This window comes from Eublepharis macularius, chromosome 6 (genome assembly GCF_028583425.1).
Source record: "Eublepharis macularius isolate TG4126 chromosome 6, MPM_Emac_v1.0, whole genome shotgun sequence".
NCBI classification, from domain to species: Eukaryota; Metazoa; Chordata; class Lepidosauria; order Squamata; family Eublepharidae; genus Eublepharis; species Eublepharis macularius.
This window is the reverse complement of record NC_072795.1, coordinates 8322517-8349026: the sequence shown is the minus strand read 5'-3', so window position 1 is coordinate 8349026 and position 26510 is coordinate 8322517. Positions and strand designations below refer to the sequence as shown.

At 43.8% G+C, this 26510-nt stretch overlaps 1 protein-coding gene across 1 annotated transcript; it reads right to left on the bottom strand.

The window, feature by feature from the left end:
• Positions 1–2717: 2717 nt before the first annotated feature.
• Positions 2718–25479, bottom strand: LOC129331985 (matrix metalloproteinase-23-like). The gene is made up of 8 exons (XM_054982712.1): positions 25357–25479; positions 23673–23803; positions 20733–20869; positions 17419–17586; positions 15820–15984; positions 10292–10402; positions 7156–7288; positions 2718–2964 (listed from the first exon to the last, which is right to left on the bottom strand). The coding sequence occupies exons 1-8, from the start codon at positions 25477–25479 to the stop codon at positions 2718–2720; spliced, it is 1215 nt and encodes a 404-aa protein (XP_054838687.1).
• Positions 25480–26510: the final 1031 nt, after the last annotated feature.

Sequence of the window (26510 nt, the reverse complement as noted above, 5' to 3'; positions counted from 1 at the left end):
AATAAATATAACTGTGTCTAGAACAAGATGGGAAGCCATGTTAGTTTGTCTGTAGCAGTAGAAAAGAACTTGGCCTCTTTCACACTCAAGTTTAAAACCGATGGATTTGAGCATCCGCCCGTATCACCATGGCAGTGGCTTTGCATCCCCCCCCCCCCGTTTTACACTCTCCGCTCCCAATTCGGTTTTGCATTCCTTTCTGTATTTTATGCTAGATATCAGGCACTGAATTTGCCTCGGGCTTTGTGGGCTTCTCAACACACATCATGGGTTTTCTTTTAATTTTTAAGTTTGTGCATGCATGGTAACGTTGTACTGCTGTAACGTAGACGCTTTGTCAGACTAAGAAATCCCACCCTCTCTGTGCAACCATTTTGAACCCAAATCTATCACGTTCGAAAGTAGCGATGAGTGGTGTTGAGAGCTGATTACAGCTTGAGTCTTTTTACTTGCAAGGAGGACGGCACCAGAGCAGCTACAGTGAAATTAACATCAACCCATGCTTTCCCCCCTCGATGCCAAATTTTTATTACTATTATCTGCTATCTGAGAAAACAATAAAAGCAGGCAGAGTTCAACAAAGCAAAGATGATGGGAGGGGATTGGGGGGGGGGACCACTCCATTTGTGGTGGGAAATCTCCCATCCCAAGCAAGCCTCTGTTCTGCTCGTTCTGTGCACTTGCTCAACCCAACATCACAATTACTGTTAAATGTCCATGCTTCTGTTTTAAAGTGCTTAATTTTTTTAAACATAAATTCATAATGCTGCAATGTTGCTGCTCTTCAGAAATACCCCCCCCCCAAAAGGGAAATTAAGGGAAAGCAGATGGGGAGCTGAGGAGGGTGGTCTAAAGTGCTTTTCGGGTGTCTTTCCACACTTCAGACAATCAAATATTCAGTGTGAGATAATCTGAATTTTTCGTGAATCTAATTAACACCGAATTTTCCTACGATTCGAATTTCATTATGTTTATGGAAATCGGCATTGAATGGCAGCCTTGAATCTTCTGAGCTAGCTTAGAAAGCAGGGAGCAAATTTCATCCCAGTAAGGCACCCAGTAAATTGGTTATGAATATGAAGAACATACATTCACCGAGGACAGGGAAACATCAGTGTCACACTTACTAACTCAGAAGTGCATGGTGCCCTCTGCTAGAGTTTCCAACAAAACCCAACTGTGCCACTTTAAAATGTTCTCTCAATCACACCTTGAGGATATTCGATCTCCCTTTAATTTACCCAGGGCTGTCATCATTTCCATTGTGGTTAGACGGTTGATTATTAGGGCAATAAGTAAAGCTGCAGTGTGGGACAAATGCCATATAAACCAACAGATAAATATAACTTGCCCTTGAATGAAATGGAGGACAGGAGGAAAATGCGAGCCGCATGAGGTCTCCACTGGGGAGAAAGATTGAGTATAAATGAAGTTAAATAGGAATCTATCTCCACATCCTCTGAGAGTCTCTCTACAGGAGATATCTTATATGGGGATGCTCAAATGTGGGGAGACACAATGTTAGCAGGGAAGCGTAGTTTTAATTTCATGTCTCTACACTAGGGTTTGTAAATTTCATCTTCACCTCCCCAAAGGCTCTGTCAATTTCACCTCCCCTTTGGGGAGGTGAACAAGAACAAAACCAAGAACAAGCTATGGGGGGGGGGGTGTTTGGAGCTGCTTCCCACCAGCAAGACAATCAGGAAAACAATTTTTCTAAATATATAAAAAAACTTAAAAAAACAATCCACAGCCAAGAAAAGCATTTCCTGAACCAGGCCTTCCTCTCCTTCATTGCACATATATTTCTTCCAGGGAGTTTAGAGTAGCTTCCTTATGCTTACCAGACGAGAGGCAGTGTTACACAGTGGTTAAGGTTTCAGAACCCAGGATTCAGGTTCAAATTCCCACTTCACAATGAATCACGCAGAGTTCAAACAGCTAAGAATACTGTGACATAAAATGCAAACTGCAGGCTTGCGCTGCCTCAATTTGCCTCAGGCATTGCACAGGGAAGGGAATCTCTGGTCCAGAAGCATTTCACTGGGAAATGACCTACTTAAAAGGAAAATGCGGCAGAAAATAAAGATTAGATTTTCCTTTTTATTTGGTCCTTTGGAAGCTGTGTAGTTTTAGATGGAGGTCTACTAACAGCAGAAAATAAGTCAGTGTTGTTCATGCCAGATCCTTCCCTGTGGAGTCAGGATTTATCCACTCCACTGAGGCCCCAGTTGAATGTTGAGTATCTTTGGGACTGGAAAGGGACATCACTCGAAGCGCATGGAGTAGGATGTGGTCCAGTGAGGCCGGAAGACAAGCAACAAAGAATCGGAACGCTGCATCAAAATCTGTACATGCTGGGCAGGTTGACTTGCAAAATTCCTGGAGCCGTTTAGGGGCCGTGCCTGGGGAGGCTGGAGTTTGGGAGGGGGAGAAGATCAGTAAGGCTGTGATGCCATAGAATCTACCCTCTGAAGCTGCCATTTCCTCTAGAGGAGCTGATCTCTGTAGTCAGGAGATAAGTTGTAATTCCAGGAGAACTCCAGACTCCACCTTGGAGGTTGGTAACCTTATGGGTTTCCAGCTGTCCCTTCTAAATTGAAATTTCTGGCTGCAGAACAGATGAGCCCAGAGGATGCAATGGCCAACCACTTGCAGCACAAGAGATCCAAGCAACTAGCCCTTATCGAGGTCCCAGCTGGGATTCTAAACGTCTCCTAAGGTGCAGCTTCCGTCAGCGTGCTCCCGTGTGTGTCCTTAGGCAGTCCTAGCAGGGGGTGCAAAGAGCTCTTAGCTTTAAGCTTTACCTGCCAAGAGTTAATCCGGAGAGTCGTGCCGCCATGGCGGATCAAGCAGGCGTACCGCCCTTCACTGAACTCTGTTGCAACAACACGCAGGTCCTGGCTGGGAAGCAGCTCAAAGCCTGGGAGGGAGTGGGAGAGGGGCTCCCCATCTTTATACCAGCTGCAAGCAAGGAGAGAACAGAAAGATCAGGAGGAGGAGGGTGTTAGGTCTTAGTACGGGCCATCTTGCCCCTAAAAGTGCCCCATTTGTGAAAACATTTCTCCCTCTGTAGCTATAATCTATTCTATAGACTGGTAACATTCCTGACACCCTGCTCTGAAATTTGGATACATCCTTTTATAGCATAGTGGTTAAGTGGCTGGACTCCAAGCCAGCACTCTGCTGGTTTGAATCCCACTCCTGCCGTGGGCTCAGCAGTGGCCTTTCCGGCTGTATTGTGGAGATAATAATAACACTGACTTTTTTCACTGCTCTGAGTGGGGCACTAATCTGTCTAGAAGAGCAGTATATAAGCACAGTTGTTGTTGTTGTTGTTGTTGTTGTTCAAAACATTTGTACGCCCTGTTTCTACCCAAAATAGGATTCCCAACATTAAAATGCTAACAGTTTAAAACATTCTTAAAACAATTAAAATTTAAAACAGTATTTAAAAAATTCAATAAACAAATGCACAACACAAATAACAGGGAGGAGGAACAATGACAGTTCCTGGAAGTATGCCAAATGTAACAAAAAAGTCTTCAGCTGCTGGTGGAAGAGAATGATCGAGGGAGATAGGTGAGTCTCCCAGGGGAGGGAGTTCTAAAGTTTTGGTGCCACAACTGAGAAGGCCCTTACTCAGGTTGCCACCCATCTAGGCTCAGATCACAGGGGCACCCAAAAACAAGGCCTTTGAACTGGAACTGATGGGTAGGTTCATATGGGAGAAGGCAATCCTTAAGGTATTCTGGTCCCAAGATGTAAAGGGCTTCAAATGTCAATACCAGCACCTTGAATTAGGCCCAGAAGCAAATTAGGAGCCAGTGCAGATGGAACAAAACTGGAGGGATATGATCCCCACAACCTACTCCATTCAGCATTCTGGCCACAGCATTCTGTACCAGCTGAAGCTCTGGGACAGTCTTCAAGGGCAGCACCATATAGAGCACATTGCAGTAGTGGACTTATGGAAGTCAGTATCACTCTGAAACTATCCTTCTTTTTGGATCCAGCCATGCTGATCCATACTCCTGTAACCTCAAGGTCCTGTTTGTTACCTTTAAAGTCCTCCATGACCTGTGGCTAAGGTTGCCAGCTCCGACACAGAACTTTTCTTTTTGTTTATATGATATTATATTAACCTCAAAATAAATAACTACCTGCTGACAGCTGAGTACTCAAAGTGGGTTTGGACAACAGCCTAGGCTGCCTAGGGAGTCTATATCTACAGATCCAGAGGAGTTAGCCGTGTTAGTCTGTAGTAGAGTTGGGCACAAACAGCAATACGAACAAAAAAAAGCCACAAACACCCCAATCTGCTGTTCGCGAACAAGCTGTTTGTGAGGCCCCATTCTAAATGAACAGGTGGTCGTTGCAAGCCTCGTTCCTTGCTGTTCGTCAAGCCAGACAGTCTGTCACCTGAAATCAATTCCCTTGGCAACTTAGGCAGGGATTGTCTGAACTCTGTCTGAACTCCTGCTGTTGCCCTGGAAACCCCAATCTAAGTCCAATTTAGCTTGATAGGCAGGTCTTCCTTTCAAGTGTGGTGCTCCAAATTTGTTACAAGGAAGCAAAGAGCAGGGGGTAGGGAGGCTCCCAGCTCTGACTTTGCAGACAGTGGAGAGGGAGAGACAGTTGCTGCTGGCATTTTGATAGAGAGAGTGCATTGGAGCTTGAATTTTCTTTGTGTGTGGTGGGATAGGGATCTACCCCTTCAAGTTCCAGGGCTGCTGCCAGGCTCTGGGCCAAGCTATTATTTATTATTGGTACCTTTCCTGCTGCCTGCTCAGGTAGGGTTTCTGGGAGTGGTGCAGTAGGGATCTACCCCTTCAAGTTCCAGGGCTGCTGCCAGGCTATGGGGCCAAGCTATTATTTATTATTGGTACCTTTCCTGGTGCCTGCTCAGGTCAGGTTTCTGGGAGTGGTGCAGTAGGGATCTTTACTTGGATGATGGCTGGAGGAGAGCCTGCTGGCCCCCACAAACAAACAACCATGAACATGTTTGTGAACAGGGCCATGTTCGTGGTTGTTCATGAGTCCCTGTTCGTGGATGGCAATGAACAATGAACATCATGTTCGGGGGGGTTTTTTTCTGTTCGTGCCCATCTCTAGTCTGTAGTCGCAAAATAGTAAAGAGTCCAGTACCACCTTTAAAACTAACCAACTTTATTGTAGCATAAGCTTTCCACAACGTTCACAGTTCTGACGAAGAGAACTGTGATTCTCGAAAGCTTCTGCTACAGTAAAGTTGGTTAGTCTTAAAGGTGCTACTGGACTCTTTACTATTTTATATCTACAGAAGAGCAAGATTCAAGTCCTGTAGCATCTTAAAGATTAACAAAATTTCCAGCATATAAGCTTTTGAGAATCAAAGCTCCCTTCATCAGATACCTTTCTCAAAAGCTTACATCCTAGAAATCTTCTTAGTCTTTAAGACAGGACTTGAATCTTGCTCTTCTACTTGAATCTTGCTCTTCTACTGCAGACCAACATGACTACCTTTAATGGGAATATGGATTAGATCACATTATATCTACTTGTACACATGTATTCTAGAGAACTAGAAAAGAGTCCAGTAGCACCTTTAAGACTAACCAACTTTACTGTAGCATAAGCTTTCGAGAATCTCAGTTCTCTTTGTCAGATTGCTCCCTCCATGCATCTGACGAAGAGAACTGTGATTCTCGAAAGCTTATGCTACAATAAAGTTGGTTAGTTTTAAAGGTGCTACTGGACTCTTTTCGATTTTGCTGCTACAGATGAACACATCTAACTCCTCTGGATCTATTTTAGTGAACTGTGTATGAACTTTAATTGTAGAAAATACATGGTTCTTTAATTGTTAAAATGGACCGATGATGATCTGCTCACTTAACTTTTTCTGCCACCTTCTAATGATTTGTATAGCATATCTTGCATCTGGACATAGCATCACTTTTTAGCTAGGTAGAATGTCACATGGCTGAAAGTCTGGATGATCAGCTAAATCTAAAACTAATCATATTTCAATATTGATGTCACGAGTGAAAGATCTTAAGATTTCTCAGTAGGTAACATATGCCAGTTAATACAGAAGATGCTACCCAGATAAGGAGTTGGGGTTTTGCTGAAAGAAATCTCATGAAGATCTATGTGAGAAAAAAAATTATTTATTTGTGTGCTTATTGAAAATGCCATGCATTTCATAATAAATCTGATTCTAAATGAATCTTAGATTTAATTGAGGGGAGAGTTGATACTTGTTACATTTCTTTGTTCCATTCTCGTAGGTTTTTAATTTGAATAATCCTTTATATTTTGGTATTTTGCTTTATTTATAAAGTTAAGAGTTTATTTCAATAAAGACGAAACAAACTCTTAAAATGTATTGTCGAAGGCTTTCACGGCCGGAGAACGATGGTTGTTGTGGGTTTTCCGGGCTGTATTGCCGGCAATACAGCCCGGAAAACCCACAACAACAAACTCTTAAAAAATTCTCTGTGTACCTTGCCGAGATAAAAGGTCCAAGATACAAGGACAGATGGACTCATATTTTAGCTGTATCTGAAGAAGTGAGCTGTGGCTCACGAAAGCTCACACCCTACCACAATTTTTTTTAATCTAATAAGTGCTACTGGACTCTCGCTCTTTTCTACTGCTACAAACAGACTAACACGGCTACCCATCTTGATGTACCTTGTCAGGGAGAGTTAAAACAAGCAGAACTCCGATAAATTATTTGCGCTGATTAACAGTCTTTCCGAAAGAGAGATCTCTGTTTGAGGTCTCACATCTAAGGCATTTACAGCGATTTGGAGTTGGGATATTAATCTTGACACTGGATGGTTTCATGAGGCACAAATAAGCTCTCCGTAGCATACCCACCCTGAACAGTTTCCTGTTCCTTCCACTGGCTACTATTCTCTCCTCCAGCATTCCTCCATTCCTCCTGCCCTTTACTGTCTCTGCCATCCCAACCTTCCCCACCTGGTATAGTGAAGGCTTGTTAAGGCAGCAAGGGGCTAGATTGTCACCTCAGAAGAACCCTTACACTGCATATCCAGGTCAGGGCAAAAACTGGCCACTGGGAGGCCAGGCTATGTGAGCAACCTCCGGGCCCAGTGGCACTTCATCTGCCCAAAACTGCAGGCTTTAGGAGTCAAAGATTCTCACCTGACTTGCAAGTGCGATGCGGAGGAATTCAACCCACAACGGAAGGTGATGACTCTGCCCTTAGAGATGAATCTTAAGCGAACAAGAGAAGGACGGGCAGATGGGGAAGAGGAAGTGGATGTAGCAGGGTGCTCTGTAAGAAGAGGAGACAAATGCAAACAAAGTCGGCAGCAGGTACAAGAGCATGAGAGTTGCATGCAAAGTAAATTATGCGGGCAAATTTGGAGGTTTCTGCTTTGAGCAGAAGATTCAAGGACTTTCAAGGAAGTAAAACCCAAGTTTGCTGATACGAGTGACATTTCTTATGGAATTCCTGCACCTCTCACAGGGATAAGGACGGATCTTTCTCTTTTGTAGCAGCCAAGTTTTTTGATGATACCAAATTAATCAGAAGGGTGAAAATAAGATGGAATGTGGGGGGGGGGCTCCAGGAGGATCTCTCTAAATTGGGCATCAACGTGGCCGATGAAGCTGAATATAGTAACTATAAGATGGTGCATGCTGTCCCAAGAAATTCTAACTTTAAATATATGCTGTTGTGATCTGAACTAGCTGAGACTGACTCAAACAGACCTTGCTATTGTGGTGGGAAAATTGTATGAAAATGTCAACCCCACGTGCTCCATGCTGGGGATTATTGGAAACAGTCTGAAAATAAAACAGCCAATATTGTAACACCCCTGTACAGATCTATGGTGCAGCTCTATTTGGAATACTGTGGTTGCCCCAGTACAAGTCATCTTGGTTGACGTCACTAGACCTTTCTGTGGCCTTTGATACAGTTGACCACTCTGTTCTTATTCATTGACTGGAATGTGGGGTTGATGTTAACGGGAGCAGCTCTTAGGTGCTTTCAGTCTTTTTGGGCTGATCAAACACTGGGAGTTTCCATGGGGGGCAGCAGAATCAACAGCCCTGCCTTCTGGGGTGCCTCAGGGTCCCATTTTGCCACCTAGGCTCTTTGATATTTGTTAAGGAAAAGTTCTTTAAAGGTACTCTGCGTTCTGATTATATTTCCCAACAGCCAACACTCACTTTGACCAAGACACCGAAAACATCCAAGAAGATAATGAGTTTTATTATAACAAAAACCCAGATGCAGATGCCTTCATTAAGACACGTGCATTAAAAAAATCGGTTACAGCAGAGAGTCTTATATACCAGGGCCCTTTTCACGCTGCTTAACTTCACTCGCAACGACGCGGAAGATCGCGCTAAAAACACAGAAGATCACGTTTTCTCACGCGAGATTTGCGCGGTGTCACGCAAATCTCGCACGAGAAAACGTGTTCTTCCGCGTTTTTAGCGCGATCTTCCGTGTCGTTGCAAGTGAAGGTAAGCAGTGTGAAAAGGACCCAGGTACAGCTTAATTGTTTACAGAATAAAAGACCAAAAGGTTAACACAGGGTTTAAACAAACAATTCTTTGGAAATGCTGTCTTGAGCAATTATGGCACCTGATGGGTCTGGATGACAAGACAGTAAATACTTCTTGATAGAAATATGTCAAAAAGGTTTGGCGCTTTCTCTTACAGTTTGGTTTTTACAAACTGCTTTTCCAAGGCTATATTTTGGTTAGCGGAAAGGAAAATAAGAGATGCTGACATTCTTATAGCTACAGTGAGGTTACATTGACTTCTAAACTATGATATGATAATACTGCTTAGCTAAGTAAGGATATTTTCCAAGTGTGGGTGCAGACCTTCTTCAATAGGTCTCACAATGGATGAAAGATCAAAAATTCCCTAACAATATTTACTAGGTTGCTTATTGAGATGGTCTATAGTTATGGGTTGGATGTTATTAACGTGTGGATGACGCCCAGCTCTATATTTCATTAGCCAACCTTTTAGATGCATCAGTCCTGGACCTTAGCCAGTGTTTTGAAGCCATGGTTAAGTCCCTAAGCAGAAGCTAGATCCAATCAAGGCAGAGGTGACACTGGTCAAGAAGGTGGATGCTTGGGACAGAGAGGAGTTTAATGCACATGAACACATGAATCTGCCTTACACTGAATCAGACTTTGGTCCATCAAGGTCAGTATTGTCTACTCAAACTAGTAGCAGCTCTCCAGGGTCACAAGTAGAGAAAGTTCTTTCTCAACACCTGACTTGATCCTTAAATGGAGATGCTGAGGATTGAACCTGGGACCTTCTGTATGCCAAGCAGAGGATCTCCCACTGAGCTACGGCCTCTCTCCAAAGTCAGCATTTGTAAAGCACCTTAAGAGCTTGGGGAGAGGGTACTCAGATTCAATCTTGGTATTTGAAAAGCAAGCTTCTGGGGTACCCAAGGGTGCTTTCTTCACGTGCATCTGTTTCAACGCAGCTGTCGTCCCTTCCTGATCCATGTGGTTGGATGACCATAAGGGACTCTACATTGGGCTGCCTTTGAAGACAACTCAGAAATTTTAGTAATAACAACTGTGCTTATATACCGCTCTTTTCAACAGATTAGTGCCCCATTCAGAGTGGTGAACTAAGTCAGTGTTATTATCAGGGCTTTTTTTCAGCTGGAACGCAGGGAAACGGAGTTCTGGAACCTCTTGAAAATGGTCACATGGCTGGTGGCCCCGCCCCCTGATCTCCAGACAGAGGGGAGTTTAGATTGCCCTATGCGCTGCTCAGTGGCACGGAGGGCAATCTAAACTCCCCTCTGTCTGGAGATAAGGGGGCGGGGCCACCAGCCATGTGATCACTTTCTCCGAGGGCAACCCACTGAGTTCCACCACCTCTTTTCCCAGAAAAAAGCCCTGGTTATTATTATCCCCATAATACAGCTGGGGAACTGGGGCAGAGGGGAGTGGCTTAGCCAAGGTCACCTGCTAAGCTCATAGCCGAAGGGGGATTCAAACCAGCAAAGCCCAGCCACCAAGCATCCCAATTGACATCAGGGGCTGCCCACTGGGAAGACATCTTGCCAATTTTAAAACATCTCCATTGGTTGCCATTTTATTTCTGAGTTTAATTCAAAGTGCTGGCTATGACCTTTAAAGCCCTTCACAGCCTGGGACCCACACATCAAAAGGACTGTCTCCCCCCATATGTCCCTGTGTGCCAGTACAGTCATCAGATTACCACCCTCTGGTTGTTCTCTCATTACTGTGCAAGCTTGTTGTAGGATTGACAGGCTCTCACCAAAGCAGGCGTTGCAGATCTTGGGGCAGTGTCGTTTCATGAAGTCTCGCTGCCGTGTACAGAATCCCTGCTGTGCCCAGAATGGGCACTGTCTCTTCTCATCCACACAGCCTGCAAGGGAGAGGGGAGAAAGAAGGAGGATTAAAACCTGTATCAAGCTGCATTGTCTTCTCCCCAGCTGGCCAAGATGTGGCTACAGGGAACAGAAGATGGGAACAACCATAAGGGTACAGAAGCAGCTCATTCGCCATCATCCAATCCAACCGATGTTGGCTCAGCTTTGCTCCAACGATCCATTATAAACATGCTTTAAATATGGTCATCATTTCATCAAGTCTTGGTACGGCCCCAAGGGATCAAACAGATGAAGGAAGATCAAACATTTTGTTCAATCCATAAAGGACAAATTTCTGGTTCATGCAGCCTCGGTTTGCCTTGAGCCATGCAAGGATGGGAGTTTAAACTGTCAACCTCCACTCAGTTCTGCTATTCAGAACCGGACCGTCTGCTTTATTAGGACTTCATTTCAGTATTGTTTATTGTTTCAGTTCTGTATCAGATTTCTGCTTGTTTTCAAATTTCTGCAGTCAACATCATATTGCATTTTTATTGGATGTCCCAGCCACTGAACATATTGACTTAACCTGTGTAATCCGCCTTGAGTCACAATGAGAAAGACGGACTATAAATAACAAAAATAAACTTTAAATGACAAAATATATGTTTGGACATATCCGTTTAGAAAATATTAATAACAAAATAGTGATGGATATAGATTTGGAGGTTTTTTATATACTTATTTTTATATACTAAACCTATGCTTTTTCAGTATTACATGCTTTGCATTTTTTCTATGCTCAGGAGCCAAAGTAGTACTTGTAATGTAACCTGTAAGAATTTGACACTTGAAACAAGAAGACTTGAAACTCTGTAAGAACTGGTATACTGCTTTTAGGGCTGCACTTATATTATATGTTATATTATTCTATAGATTCCAATTGAAATCAGTACCAGAGAGCCTTTTGTAGAAAACTGATTTGACGCAGCAAGCTGGTTTTGGCCACCTGTGGTATTATCTTCCTTAAAGCTGAGAAGAAACTGGGGGAAAGGGCACGAATAGGAAAACATCCCTTCCTATCCACCAGATTGAGACTCATTGGCGCTCTTGAAAGTATTATGCCTTAGTATTATGCCATAGTCGGAATCTATGCACCTAATGGTGCAAAAGAGAGCTTCTTTGAGGATTTGAGGAAGCATTTAGACGATCTTGCATATGACCAGATAATTCTTGCTGGAGACTTCAATGGAGTGACAGACTTGGAACTAGACAAAAAGACTACAACGGCACAAAAGAAAAGAGGACTATTACCAAAGCTTTTTTTTGAGTTGATTCAACAAGAGACTCTTGAAGATGTATGGAGGAGAGAATATCCTAAAAGCAGACAGTTTACTTTCTATTCTGCAAGGCATTCTACATTATCAAGAATTGACATGATCTGGGCCTCAAAAGACTTAGCATTATGGACTAAGGAGGTAGAAATAATGCCGATGGTAGGCTCAGATCACAACCCAATTATGTGGAAATTTGGAAAAAGGAGAAAAAGGAAAGCATGGAGAATAAATGAGGACTTGTTACAGGAAAGAGAGAATATGGAAATATTGAGAAGAGAGACAAAGTTTTTTATACAATACAACGTGAATAAAGAAGTACCAACCAATAAAGTTTGGGATGCTTACAAGGCGGTTGTAAGGAGCATACTAATGGACTTAAATGGTAGAGCAAGAAAGAAGAAAGAGGAGAAAAGACAAGAGATTGAGGAGAAAATAAAAGCCAAAGAAATACAGCTAAAAAAGAGACCAGGGAAAAAGAAGGTATACCAGGAAATTAAAATACTTCAAGAACAGCTAACAGCAATGAGCAATAAAGAATTGGAGTGGAATCTTAAAAGACTGAATCAAAAAGCGTTTGAGGGTGCTAATAAACCTGGGAAGTACCTGGCATGGCAATTGAAGAAGAAAAGGGAAAAGAAAATAATAAATAAAATTTGCGAAGATAACAAAACGTATTTGGAGCAGACTACCATTAGTAGAGCCTTTTATAAATTCTACGCTAAGCTGTATAATAAAAAAGAAGTAAACAAAGAATCAATAGCGTCATATTTGGAGAAAACCAAACTTCCAGAAATCTCGGAAGCTTGGAGAAATAAGTTGAATAGTGAAGTAACTGACGAGGAAATAAGTAAGGCAATACAATCTGCAAATCTAGGAAAGGCGCCAGGGCCAGATGGACTTACGGCTAAATTCTATAAGACAATGGCTAATGAACTGGCACCATTCCTAAAAGAGGTGATGAATGGGGTTTTAAGGGATCAAAGGATTCCAGACACTTGGAGTGAAGCGAATATATCATTGATCCCAAAAGAGGGCCAAGACCTGACTAATGTGAAAAACTATAGACCTATATCGCTACTCAATAATGACTATAAAATTTTTGCGAAGATATTGGCGGAGAGATTGAAGGGGTGGCTCTCGGAAGTCATAGAGGAGGAACAAGCAGGCTTTTTGCCAGACAGACAAATAAGAGACAATTTAAGGACAGTGATCAATGCTATTGAATATTATGACAAGCGTTGTGACAAAGAGGTTGGTTTCTTCTTTGTAGACGCTGAAAAAGCGTTTGACAATTTAAACTGGGACTTTATGTTTGCCACTATGGAAAAGCTACAATTGGGAGAAAGATTCATCAGAGCAATTAAGGAAATTTATAGAGACCAGACTGCAGCAATCGTGGTGAACGATGAATTGACCAAGAAATTGACGATAAGTAAAGGAACAAGACAAGGTTGCCCGTTATCTCCATTGTTGTTCATTTTAGTATTGGAGATTCTGATGATACAAATACGTCAAGATGACAAAATTCGTGGAATAAAAATAAAGGACTATTCATATAAGGTCAGAGCATTTGCGGATGACATAATGTTAATTGTAGAGGACCCATTGGAGAACATGCCAAGAGTGATAGATAAGATCAAGGAGTTTGGAGACTTGGCAGGTTTCTTCATTAACAAAAAGAAGTCAAAGATATTATGCAAAAATATGACTAAGCAGAAACAACAATTGTTAATGGAAACAACGGATTGTGAAGTAACAAGTAAAGTGAAATATTTGGGAGTCGAATTAACTGCAAAGAACATAGATCTATTCAAAAACAATTATGAAAAACTATGGACTCAGATAGAGAGAGACTTGATTAAATGGAATAGATTGAATTTGTCATGGTTGGGCAGGATTGCAGCAGTTAAGATGAATGTGTTACCAAGAGTAATGTTTTTGCTACAGACAATACCAATCATCAGAGACTCCAAACAATTTGAAAAATGGCAGAGGAAAATTTCAGATTTTGTTTGGGCAGGCAAGAAGCCTCGAGTGAAAGTGAAAGTTTTACAAGATGCAAAGGAAAGAGGCGGAATGCAACTGCCCAATCTGAGACTTTATCATGATGCAATCTGCCTAGTTTGGTTGAAAGAATGGATGACATTAAAGAACAAGAAACTATTAGCCCTAGAGGGATATAAAAAAATATTCGGATGGCACGCATATTTATGGCATGACAAAGTAAAGGTCAACTCGATGTTCCTGCATCACTTTGTTCGGAGAAGTCTATACATAATCTGGAAGAAGTACAGAATTTATCTACAAGAAGGAACCCCTTTGTGGGTGGTTCCATATGAGGTGATAGACCCGAGAGCTGTTGACAATGAACAACAATGTTTAACGTACAAAGAAATAACTAAAACTGAAGCATCCAAACTCAGAATAAAGACACAAGAGGAACTATCACCCAACTACGACTGGTTCCAGTATAGACAGATCAGAGACTTATATAATTCGGACTCTGTAAAGGGAGGTATACGAATAGAGAATTCGGAACTAGAGCAGACCCTTCTTAAAGAAGATAAGAAAAGAATATCCAAGGTATACCAAGTACTGTTGAAGTGGTATACCGAGGATGAGATAGTTAAAACACAAATGGTGAAATGGGCTATAAACTTTAATAAAGAAATAACAATGGAGGCATGGGAATACTTGTGGAAAACTACAATGAAGACAACGACATGTACTAATATCAAAGAGAACATTTACAAAATGATCTATCGTTGGTACATGACACCAAAGAAGATTGCGCTAGGGAATTTGAATACTTCTAATAAATGCTGGAAATGTAAGAAGCATGAGGGCTCCCTCTATCATATGTGGTGGTCGTGTGAGGTAGCCAGGCAGTACTGGGGGGAAATAATAAGAGAAATGAGTGAAATTTTACAATTTCAAATTAATAAGAACCCAGAACTCCTGCTACTGAACTTGGGAATAGAGGGAATTCCAGCCCAACACAGGACGTTGATATTTTATATGACAGCAGCAGCTAGACTTTTGTATGCGCAAAAATGGAAAGTACAAGAAGTGCCAACTATTGAAGATTGGACTTACAAATTGCTGTATATGGCTGAAATGGACAAGATGACAAGAAAACTGAGAGATCTGGACTCAGGGCAGTTCAACACAGACTGGGAGAAGCTGAAACAATATCTGGAGAAGAAATGGGAGGTGGGAGGAAAACTGTGGCAGTTTGAGAACTACTGAAGTACTGAAGTAGAGGGGGGAGACTTTACCGGGGGGAGAAGAGATAAATGTGAATTAATAAGCAGTCAGATTAATAGATTGACATATATATAGATATATATAGGTTAACAAACAGAACATAGAGAAAATAATTAATTATAAGGACTAAATATAAGGATTGATTAACTAACAATATTTTCTTTCTTTCTGATAAGTTTTGTACCAAACTGAACGTCTGAAGATATAGATGGGTCAAATTGATTGACTACGTGAGGAGAGATATATAGAACTATTATAAAAAGATAGAATGAGTAATATATAGAGAATAAGTCAAATTGTTTGATATAAATGAATGTATGATCTATATGGTTTACGATATATAGAAATATCTGAAATTGAAAAATTGGGATAAATTGTTTATCTAAGATGGAAACAAAGACTTACAGTTTGGGCATACAATGTTAAAAATAGTTAAGGATGTACTGCTTAGAATAATGGAGAATATATATTTGTTTTAGAGAGAGGAAGCTAATAAAATTAAGGGAAAGGGGACAAAGGGTTGGAAAGCTGTTGGAAGTCAACAAAAAGGGGGGGAAAGGGAGGGGGTTAGAGATGAAAAAATTGGGGAAAATTGAATGTAAATGTGGAAATAATGGATTCTAACCCAATAAAAATTTTTCAAAAAAAAAAAAAAGAAAGTATTATGCCAAGAAGAAAGTAGGTAAAAGGTTAGACAGTGTTCTTCCAAAATGAGGGCAGAGGAAAAAAACTGTGAAGACTGGAATTCCCCCAAATAGAGGGGCCAGCCCAGAATTGCATCTTCAAATCAGAACTGACCCTAGATATGTTACGAGCCAGTAAGATATCAAATATTGATTTTGGAACTGCCTGGCAGGTGGGCTTCTCACCGTATAGTCGCTGGATGGCCCAGACGTCATCCTGGCCAATGCGCCATGTCCTACTGTAGGTGGCATTGGGGTGCATGAGGGCACGGACGTCCCGGGAGTGCCATAGGCCCAGAGCATGGCCAATCTCGTGAGCCGCCACCTGCACCAGGTCATTCAGCCAAACACCTGTGAGATGGAGAAGCAAAAAGAAATGCTAGAAAACCCTGCTTCCCTTTATACACATCAATTGGGTTCCCAACCTCCAAGTGGGGCCTGGAGATCTCCCAGAATTACAACTGACCTCCAGACTACAGAGATCAGTTCTGGAGGAAATGGCTGCTTGGGGGTGGGTGGGCAGTTGAGTGTATGGGATAATACCCCAATGTATGGCATTATACCCTATTATACCCCCCAAACCTTGCCCTTCCCAGGCTCCACCCCCAAATCTCTAGTTTTCCACTCCAGAACTGGCAAGTTTCAATGCTCTCAAATACAAGAGTTATCTCAAAAGACCATCTTCCGCAGAAAGTTCTAGAAGCTTTTAAATCCCTCTAGAAGCAGCATCAGCTGCCACTTAACCTTTGCATCTTGCTGCAGTCTCAAAACAATGGGTGCCTGTTTCTTGAAAAGATGAGCTGCTCTCTTAGAGAGGAATCTTTGCACTGCTGTCCCACCTTCCTTAAAGGCCTTCCATTCAATTTGCCGTCCACACATGGAACATTAGCAGACCTGACAAGCTTCAGCAGGACTAGGGCCTTTACACCACTATATACCCAAAGACAAATGTCTGAAGGAGCTTTGGTGCCATCTCCAGGTCAGGAGAAACATGACAGTTATACAATAAAAGATGAATAGCCCAGTTAGCCTGTTGCAGCAAACATACACAAAAAAGGGAGTCTTCCAGATGCCAACAAAACATGTATTTTGTTGGGCTAGATCCCACTTCTGCTGATGCATGAAGTGAAAACTTAGTCAGTAGAATGTATACACAGAGCAGAGGAAAAGAAAAAGTTATAAAGTGTGGGTATAAAAAGCTCACGGGATGCAACAGATACAGCTGGTGACTTTTCCATAGGGTTGCCAGCTCTGGGCTGTAAAATCCCTGGACATTTGGGGTGTGGGACCAGAATTGCAAGAGCTTTACAATTACAACCCTGGACAACCTATCCAAATTTACATCTCCAACAGGCAAAAACTGGCCTTAATATATTAGAGGCAGCATGCTAGCACGTAGTTCAAAATCAGCAATAGAAAGGATGCTGTGGGTTTGATTCTAGAAGCTTTTTTACTGGTGCATGGAGCAAGGGTCACTGGGGGTGTGGGGGAGGGGAGAGGTAGTTATGAATTTCTTGCATTGTGCAGGGGTTTGTAAAAGGTTGGACTAGATGGCCCTAGAGGTTCCTTCCAACCCTATAATTCTATGAAAGAGGAGGGACACTTTTGATTCCCAAAAAGGCTGTACCAGAAGAACAGCTATGCTGGATGGAGCAGCTCAGATTCAACTCCCTGCTCTCTAATGAGGCCACAGGTAATGCTTTTCCCAAAGGCATATCCAGTGCCAAGCAAAATTATACACCATTTTCCATTGTTGACAATCACGGCTTAAGCGTTCCCTGGTACCTTGCTTCCAACTGAAGCGTGAGCGGCCCAAAATCCAAAATTCATGGTTATCGAAGTGGATCTCACCACGGGGAGGGAGGAAAGCATGAGCTAGTTCCCCGTTCAGCCCATCAAAGCACGGGTGCAGAGGGGAGAACCAACAATCGGTATGATTGAAGGTGTAGAAACCTGTTACAGGGAAGCCAAGGAGAAATGTATGATTGCACTCAGTTGCTGCTACTGTATTGGCAACGTACAAAGTTATTCTATGAAAAATGAACATTTGCTAAAGGGCTGCGCTTTGGATCAGCTGTCCCTTGGTTTGAATCTCACCTTTGCCTTTGGGACCCAAGGCCAGCCAAAACGACAAAGTAGTGCAATTGATGCAGCCTTGAATATTTTCTAGGAAAGGTATCTACAGCCATCCGAATTTAAATCTCTCTTGAAACAAAAGCCAACCTCAATTGTTCTCGATGGTTGTTGTGGATTTTCCGAGCTGTATAGCCGTGGTCTTGACATTGTAGTTCCTGACGTTTCGCCAGCAGCTGTGACTGGCATCTTCAGAGGTGTAGCACTGAAAGACAGAGATCTCTCAGTGTCACAGAGAGATCATAGTGTCACAGTGACACTGAGAGATCTCTGTCTTTTGGTGCTACACCTCTGAAGATGCCAATCACAGCTGCTGGCGAAACATCACAGCTGCTGGCAAAACGTCAGGAACTACAATGCCAAGACCACGGCTATACAGCCCGGAAAATCCACAACAACCATCGTTCTCCGGCCGTGAAAGCCTTCGACAAAACATCAATTGTTCCCGGTTTGCCAAATCCCACTCAAGATATATAGGAGACCATGGAGTACACCCTCTTCTGTATCTTCTGCTGGTTTTGATTGAAGTCACCTATTACTTTTTTCTCTCTTTGCTAGAATAAATAAATATTTCTCACTCTGACTCCCCATGTGTCTTGCATTCCTTTCCCTTGACTTTTAAAAAAAAAATACTGTTGCGTTTCTTTGAACTCCCTCCAAGAAGCCCAGCTATACTATGAGTGATTCCTCACACGTTGGACACGTTGGATAATGCACTTCCAATCCTCTTTATAGATCATTTGGAATGGATTTTTTTGTGTGCGGAACAAAAAGTCCACCTCAAACGATGTATAAAGTGCATTGAAAGTGCATTATCTACCCACGGAAGTTTCTCTTCTGCTCTGGGCACTTCTTCTAATAGACGGCGTTCACTTGGAAGGAGCAGTTAAACAGTAGCAAGGCAATACGAGAGAACAGCTTGGCATCTCTCTAGGCACTACCTTGTTACGCTTAGGAAGGCAATGCCACCCTTAGGGACTTTGGCACTTACAGGAAACCTCAAGGCGGCATCCCTCATTTGGGAGTATGCCACACAGCGATGGAGATCGGAGGCGAGAACATGGGGGCCTCTCTGGTATCTGCTTCTCAAAACAAACATATTCACATTGTCCAAGATGTCTCTATTTCTGAAAATTGACTTATTCTAATACTACAACAGCAGACACTCTTATTGCACTGGCACGGTTTTTTTCCCCCTTTTATTTTTTCCCTACCATCCCAACAACTCAAGTGTGGTATTCTTAGATATAGCAGTTTCAAGTGGGTAACCACGTTGGACTCCAGTTGAAGAGCAAGATTCAAGTCTGGTAGCAACTTGAAGACCAACACAATTTCCTGGAGATAGATCAAGATGAGTAGCCGTGTTAGTCTGTCTGTAGCAGTGGAAAAGAGCAAGAGTCCAGTCGCGCCTATAAGACTAATAAAATCAGTGGTTGGGTATGAGCTTTTGTGAGCTACAGCTCACTTCTTCAGAAAATTTCCTGGGTATAAGCAGAGACAAGTAGGAATGCCCTTGTCCCAGTCAGAAGAATGGGAATGTTGCAAAGAAGAGTCAGGATGCAAAGACACGATACAAAATTTAGTGCTCGATTAGAGTAGGGGAGAAACGCTTAGGGGTGGGGAATGCAGAAAATTGGCATCTGTACTGAGATAAGAATCCTGTGTCCCTCTTCAGCCCTGGGGGGTCGATTGGCCTGAATTTGTGACTCAACTCAAGTTCAGCAATCTGACATTGTGATCTCCCCTTGAAGTGTATCTGTTAAGTATAGCAGGGGCTATAAATAATAGAGCCTGCTGGAAGTTGTAGTACTGTAGGACAGGAAACAGGAAGCAGATGGGTGGAGTTTTGGCAGGGAGCAGGCTGCCTTACTGATGCAGCAGTTAGAGTTGCCAACTCTGGGTTTGGAAATTCCTGGAAAATTGAGGGTGGAGCCTGAGGAGGGTGATGTTTCGGGAAAGGAAGGAGCTTAGCAGGGATGTGATGCCGTAGAGTCCACCATCCCGAGCTGCCATTTTTCTTCCGTAGTGTGGAGATCAGCTAGAACTCCAGGCCCTACCTGGAGGTTGGCAACCCTAGCAGCAGTGCTTTGCCTGTTGAAGATTTACAGTCAGCCACATTTGGAATCTAAACTGTACTCAGTTGCTCGCTACGACACCAACACATTGCTTCATGATAAAGCTGACGAAAAGAGCTGTGGCTCTCGAAAGCTTATGCTACAATAAAGTTGGTTAGTCTTAAAAGTGCTACTGGACTCTTTACTCTTCTGCTTCGTGATAAAGACAGCCAAGTTTGAGACGGGGAGAGTTCAAAGCTTCAGTCTTCCAAATCTGGCTTTGCTATTTGTGGGGAAGGTGGAAAGCAGCCAACTGCAACCTGGCAACCACTGAAAGAATTCCCTGTCTCGTTCGAGTGAACGCAGAACTGGCTAGGCAGCACGCCCTGTGGCTCCTTGGCAACCACAGAAAACATCTCTGGCTTGGAACGGTCTTAAAGTCTGACTGGCGAAGCAGGAGGCCCCAGGTTCCGCCATGATCCTCTCAGGTGGCCTGCTGCAAGCCAGTCGGTCACTCTTACCTCCTCGTAGGGTTGCCAGCCTCCAGGTAGTGCCTGGAGATCTCCCAGAATTATAACTGATCTCCAGGCTATTGAGAACAGTGCCCCTGGAGAAAATGGCTGCTTTGGAGGGTGGACTGTATGGCATTATTCCATTCTGAGGCCCCTCCCCTCCCCAAACTCTTACCTCTCCAGACTCCACCCCCAAAATCTCCAGCAATTTCCCAACCTGGACCTGGCAACCCTACCTCCTTGCCTTCTGCGATCTCATTGTAAAGAAGATCGCAATGAGCAGGTTGTACATGAAGCACTCTGAATGTTCTCAAGTGCTCCATAAGAGTGTTAGCAATGCACCCCCCCCCCCTCCCAGGGCCCTCAAGCCTCCTCAATCTTCTGCCTGGAAAGTTCTCACCAATTGTGATGTCTGCCTGCTGTGTAGGGGGCAGGCGGCGGAAGCTGAGAGGCGAAACGTCGCTCCACATGCGGAAGGCATTGGCGATGGCTCTTTCCGTGTCAGCCTTGTTGAGAGTACTTGGGAATTGCACGATCCTGAATCCAACGAGCCAAGCAAGCAAAGAAAGACCTGGTCAAAGAGGTGCTGGAGACAAGGCTACCAAGAGACATAGTTCCCTTTAGGACCCCCCGCCCCCCCCCGCCCCCCGCAACTTCCAAGACCCAACCCAGTCATCTTAGGGAAATAACTCACATGACTTGTCTTGCTAATTGGGCTCTATCATGTTCCCTCGTCCTTAAACAACAAAAATGGCACCAGAGGCATTTTTAAAATTCCAAAAATGGACTTCGCTGAGATAGCCAAACTCTCAGCTTTAAGTCGAGACAAAACACTGTCTATGTTTATGGCAAACTGGCAACCCTTTATGGACTTTCTGCGAGAGACGAAGAAAAACAAATTAATGATTTGTGGCTTTGATTTTTAACAATAAGGATTTGGGATATTAAGATGAGATATAGAAAAAAGATATTAATTAGACCACAAGATGATTGATACTACAGGACGAAGTGTTGTAGGGAAAAAACTGTAACGGATTAACAATATGCTTATTATGCTTTTTGCTGTTTTTTTACTTTGTTGTATTAGGTCGATGTGTAGACCACTGTTGGCTCTTTGTAGTTGTAAAATAGAAAAGAGTCCAGTAGCACCTCTAAGACTAACCAACTTTACTGTAGCATAAGCTTTTGAGAACCACAGTTAAAATGGGCATTGTGAAAGCATAAAAAAAAAGCATCATAAAAACAACAATAATAAATGTGCTTATATACCACTCTTCTAGACAAATTAGCTCCCCACTCAGAGCAGTGAACAAAGTCAAGTGTTGTTATTATCCCCACAATGCAGCTGCAGAGCTGGGCTGAGAGGAGTGGCTGACCCAAGGCCACCTGCAGAGAACATGGCAGTACTGGGAGTTGAACCAGCAGTGTACTGATTCACAGCCCAACCACTATCCTAAAACAGCTCTCTGTAATAATAACTGTGCTTATATACCACACTTCTAGACAGATTAGTGCCCCACTCAGAGTGGTGAACAAAGTCAGTGTTGTTATCCCCACAATACAGCTGGGGAGCTGGGACTGACCTAAGGCCACCTGCTGAGCTCAAGGCCATAGTGGGAGTCAAATCAGCAGAGTGCTGATTTGCAGCCCAACCACTTAATCACTATGCTACAGCAGATCCCAAACCAAAATTAAAAATTAAATAATATAAATATAAAAATTAAAAATATAAAAGCAGAGGAAACAGCAATTAAATTATAAGGCAGGCAGAAGGGGACAGATGAATCTCTCTGAGGAGGGAGTTCCAGAGTTCTGCAGCAACGATTTTCAGATTTTCCATGTTTAGAGATTACCTTCACCTCATCAGTTGCCCAGACACCTCTTCTGAGGGGGCAGGGGAAGAGGGGGCGGAATTTCAGGGTCAGTCACCATGGGAGCCTTTGACAGATTGCACGTCTTAAAAATAATAATAACATTTGATTTATATACCACCCTTCAGGATGACTTAACATCCACTCAGAGCAGTTTACAAAGTATGCCATTATTATCCCCACAACAAAACACCCTGTGAGGTGGGTGGAGCTGAGATCTCCAGAGAGCTGTGACTGACCCAAGGTCACCCAGCTGGCTTCAAGTGGAGGAGTGGGGAATCAAACCCAGCTCTCCAGATTAGAGTCCTGCCGCTCTTTACCACTACACCAAACTGGCTCTGTGTATAGCCTGGAAGGGCTGTACACACACAAGTGCAGGACTGTTAAGAGGCAATCCTTCACAGAATCAGAGAGCTTTGAGCAGCAGGGAACTTCAAGGGATCTGCTTGGGTACCATGAGGAGGGTCTTTTTTCAGTCCTAGCTGAGAGAGATCGAGTGTGAAGAGTTGGGAGATGGAGTCCTAACAGACAGCAGTTTTCACACCGGCAGGAGAATTGGGGAAAGTTGGCAAGGAGGTTTGGGAAGTAGGTGCAGACTCCCAAATGGACCACAGAAAAGGAATACATCTACTAAGGAGAGGAGACTTTGCCTACCCAGTCAAACAGGGAGCTAGCTCTGGAGAGTGAAGAGGTCCCTGGCCAGGCGTGGAAACTGCCAGTGAAGGCTTTCAGATTCAGTTAACGACTGAAGGAAAGCTCTGGTGTGTGAGGAGAAAGGGACTGGAGTACTAGAAAGTGAATACCAGCATTCCTAACTCCAGAAGAGAAAGATAATACTAAAAGAAATTATCTTAGAGTGCTTGGGGTAAAACAAGGGAACCAAAGCCTCAAAACGTAAGCTTTAAATAACAGTGAAAAGAGTATAAGAACTGAAGTCTGTGCATGTTTTAAATTTTAACTCGGAGAGAGATTGAGAGAGAGAGAGAGAGAGAGAGAGAGAGAGAGAGAGAGAGAGAGAGAGAGAGAGATGTTGAATTACCTCAGAAATGTTCAACCCGATTTCACCTGATCTTTCCTCTCTGAAGTAAATAAACTAGTTAGTTATTCTTGGATTTTTTAAAAAAAAATTATTATGGAAAAGCTAAAAGAGCAAAAGAAGGAAAATAAGTCATGACAATAACACAACTACAAAGATACAGAGGAGTTAGCCGTGTTAGTCTGTAGTAGCAAAATGTACCCTCTGTGCATCTGACGAAGAGAACTGTTAGTTGCCTTGGTGGCCCTGATGAGGGCAGAAAAGCACAGTATACATTTTGTATACAAATAAAATAAAAAGAGTGATACAAAATTCTGCCCATCCCATTGTAGTCCAATAAAGTACACCATGGCACTGAAGTGGGCTCTTCAAGCATCTGTTTCACAGGCATCCCTAACCTTCCCAAAATCCAGAACACATAACACGCACTCACTTGTATGTTAGATTCACGTGGTCCCACTTATAACCTAGAGGGTTGATTGCATAGCGCCTCCTTCTGGACAAGACTTTGCCAGATTCCTGGGTACCAGAGGCCCCTGCTAAAGTCCAGGCTGCTTCTTCCTCCTGCAAAGAAGCAAGGACAACTGTGATCATATGACGTCAGTCTATGGATGACAGGCTATGACAGATAGACCCCTGTACCTTCACATCAAGAAATCCCCAGTCTTGGTTGAAAGACTTTATTCAGGAATCGTATCAAATCCACAGATAGGTCCATAGGATTGCTCGGAAGGCAAGTAAGCAAATGAGCAAGTTGACAGGAATACCTAAATGTGTGAAAACCATTCTTCTTATTAGGGTTGCCAGGCTTCCTCAACCTCCCAGCAGGGGGATTGGGGCCTGGCACTCACTTTTCCTGGGGGGTGGGGTGCGTGCACATGAAGTGCACCACCCCCGGAGTGCACACACGCTCCGCAGAGGCTTGGATTGGGGCCACGTACTCCTGCCCTCTGCAGCGACCCAAAATGGGCCCAATCTGCACCAAAACGAGCTCGTTTCGGGCCCATTTTGGCACGGAGCACAGGAGCGCTCCTGCCCTCTGCAGTGACCCAAAACGGCCCCGTTTGGGTGTGGATTGGGCCCGTTTTGAGCTGCTGCAGAGCACAGGAGCGCTCCCGCGCTCCGCAGTGGCCCCAATCCAAACTGGCCAAACTGGGCCAATCCAGGCAGCTGCTGCGCACAGGAGTGTGCAGCGCCACAGAAGGTGCGCCCTCCCCCGCTGGCCAGGTAAGTGGGGGCGGAGTGTGAGGGGTGGGGGCGGGGAATCTGAGGGTATGGTATCCCTACTTCTTATAGAGCCCAGTTACTCATCCCCCCTCCCAACAGTAAAACATAACTTTTGGCGCGAAGCAGTCTTGAATACTCTTCGCATAGTTTACATATCAAGTCTAGACACTAGGAAGGCATATGATTAAAGTTGAAACACAGTGATTCATGAGAACGGCCCGTTTACAAGGTCAGAAGCCCTGGGTGCTTCAAAGCAGTTAAATAAGGCACCTGCAGCTTCAGTAGGTCTGTGAAAGCAAGGCAATTTATGGCATTGGCAATATGACATCAAAGTACAGCATCAATAATGGTTCACAGTTACAGCAATGGCTCACTGTAACAGCTCAGCTTAAAATAACGACATGGATGAGGTGTAGACATTGACATATGAAGCAAATCAGCAGTTGTACCCAATTCTGGCAATTTTATCTCCAAGCCATAAAAAGTGGCCATTCTGGCTGGTTGCCGTGTGGGGAATTTCCTATCAGACTGCCTCCCGCCCCCAGCTCCAGCAGATACAGCCAATTCTGCTGTCGAGAAAACAGGAAGAATTGTGAGAATCTGGGAAGGGGAAGCAGCCGCCAAGCATCCCGTTTGATTCTGCCCTTCCAAGTTCTCCGTACCATGCATTGCTAGCCTACAGGCATGCTAGAGATTTCACCCGTAAGTTGTCAGCTCAGTGCCACTCTTACTGTGTATGACCCTTCCAAGCTGAAAAGAAACGTTTCCTCTGCAGCATGCTTCCTCCCTCTAATAAAAAAGTACCCGAAATCATCTCCCAAACCTCAACCGATATTCTCACACCAAAACAGCCACCCAAATCCCCCACAACGAACCAGGTCTTCACTCACCTCATAACCACAGTCAGCATTTTGCAGAATCCAAGGAACGGCGGGCAGGAGCAGAAGCAGAACACCACCAGTAACTGCCCCCAGGTGCTTCCTTGGCATCGGGGAGCACAAAAAGAGCTCCATGGCTGATTCTTTCCCCAGGGAACAGAACTCTGGATGGAAGAGCAGCTGCCCCCAAGGTTCCTGTGTTTCTCAGATTCATCCACCGCTGCTGCCGCCCCACAAACATGAACTGCTTTGCAAAAGAGCCTGGCTCCCTCAGCACAGCAGCCGGCCCCCTGCCCTGCCAGATTGGATCCATCTGTCCAAGATACACAGGAACAAAGCAGGCCTCTGCGAACACTTCCAGATGCAGACCCCCCCATCTCTTCCCTGCCATCCAGAGGATCACCGGCAACATCCCATTTAGACGGCACAATCTCTGCACATACTTTATTAATGCAAGATGTAGCGATGGCCATTACCTTAAATGACTTCTAAAAAAAAAATAGACATGTTCATGGATGACAGCCAACAACAGACCTTATTAGCCATGATTGCAAAGAAAAACTTGTCTGTTCGAAAGCAGCGTGGCATTGAGTACCACGTGTTAGGACCAGCAAGATGAGTGCTTGAAATCGAGGGTCACTCTTAAAGCTACTTCCTTCACACGTTTTCCATGGAGAAAATCCAGGCTCCATGCAGACATACAGCAGGGGAGGGGAAAGCTCTTGCCTTTCTCCCAAGCATTTTTCCCCGTGCAAAAACAGCGCAGGGGTGGGGCGTTTTCCAGTTTCTGCTGCCACATGTGCACATAATACCTCCACATGCAGCAGCAGAAATGGGGGAAATGTCTGCCCTCCGCACTGTTTTTGCATGGGGGAAAACCACTTGGGAGAAAGACAGGAGCTTTCCCGCCTCTGGTGGCAGCTTTCTCAGCCCATTTGGGCTCTCCTTTTTTGATATATATAAGCCATTCCTCAGAGCTGCCGTGTGTCTGCACAGAGACCAGGTTGGTTCCGTGGCGAACTCGTGAAATTAATCGGGTTGCTGGTCTTCTACTGGGGCAGGGGATCCCCTGCTCCCACCCACCCCCACCCTCGCTTACCTGGCCAGCAAGGGAAAAGACATCTAAAAAGGTAAGTGTCAGGTCTTCTGCCTCCTGTCCAGATGGT

Excerpts from the sequence above, each read along its gene's own strand:
- LOC129331985 (XM_054982712.1), bottom strand. The coding sequence starts at position 25,479 with ATGGAGCTCTTTTTGTGCTCCCCGATGCCAAGGAAGCACCTGGGGGCA. Across the intron at positions 10,403-15,819 it reads GGCCATCCAGCGACTATACG|GCTGTGTGGATGAGAAGAGA; the intron begins GTGAGAAGCCCA and ends TCTCCCTTGCAG. Across the intron at positions 2,965-7,155 it reads GCATCGCACTTGCAAGTCAG|CTGGTATAAAGATGGGGAGC; the intron begins GTGAGAATCTTT and ends CCTTGCTTGCAG.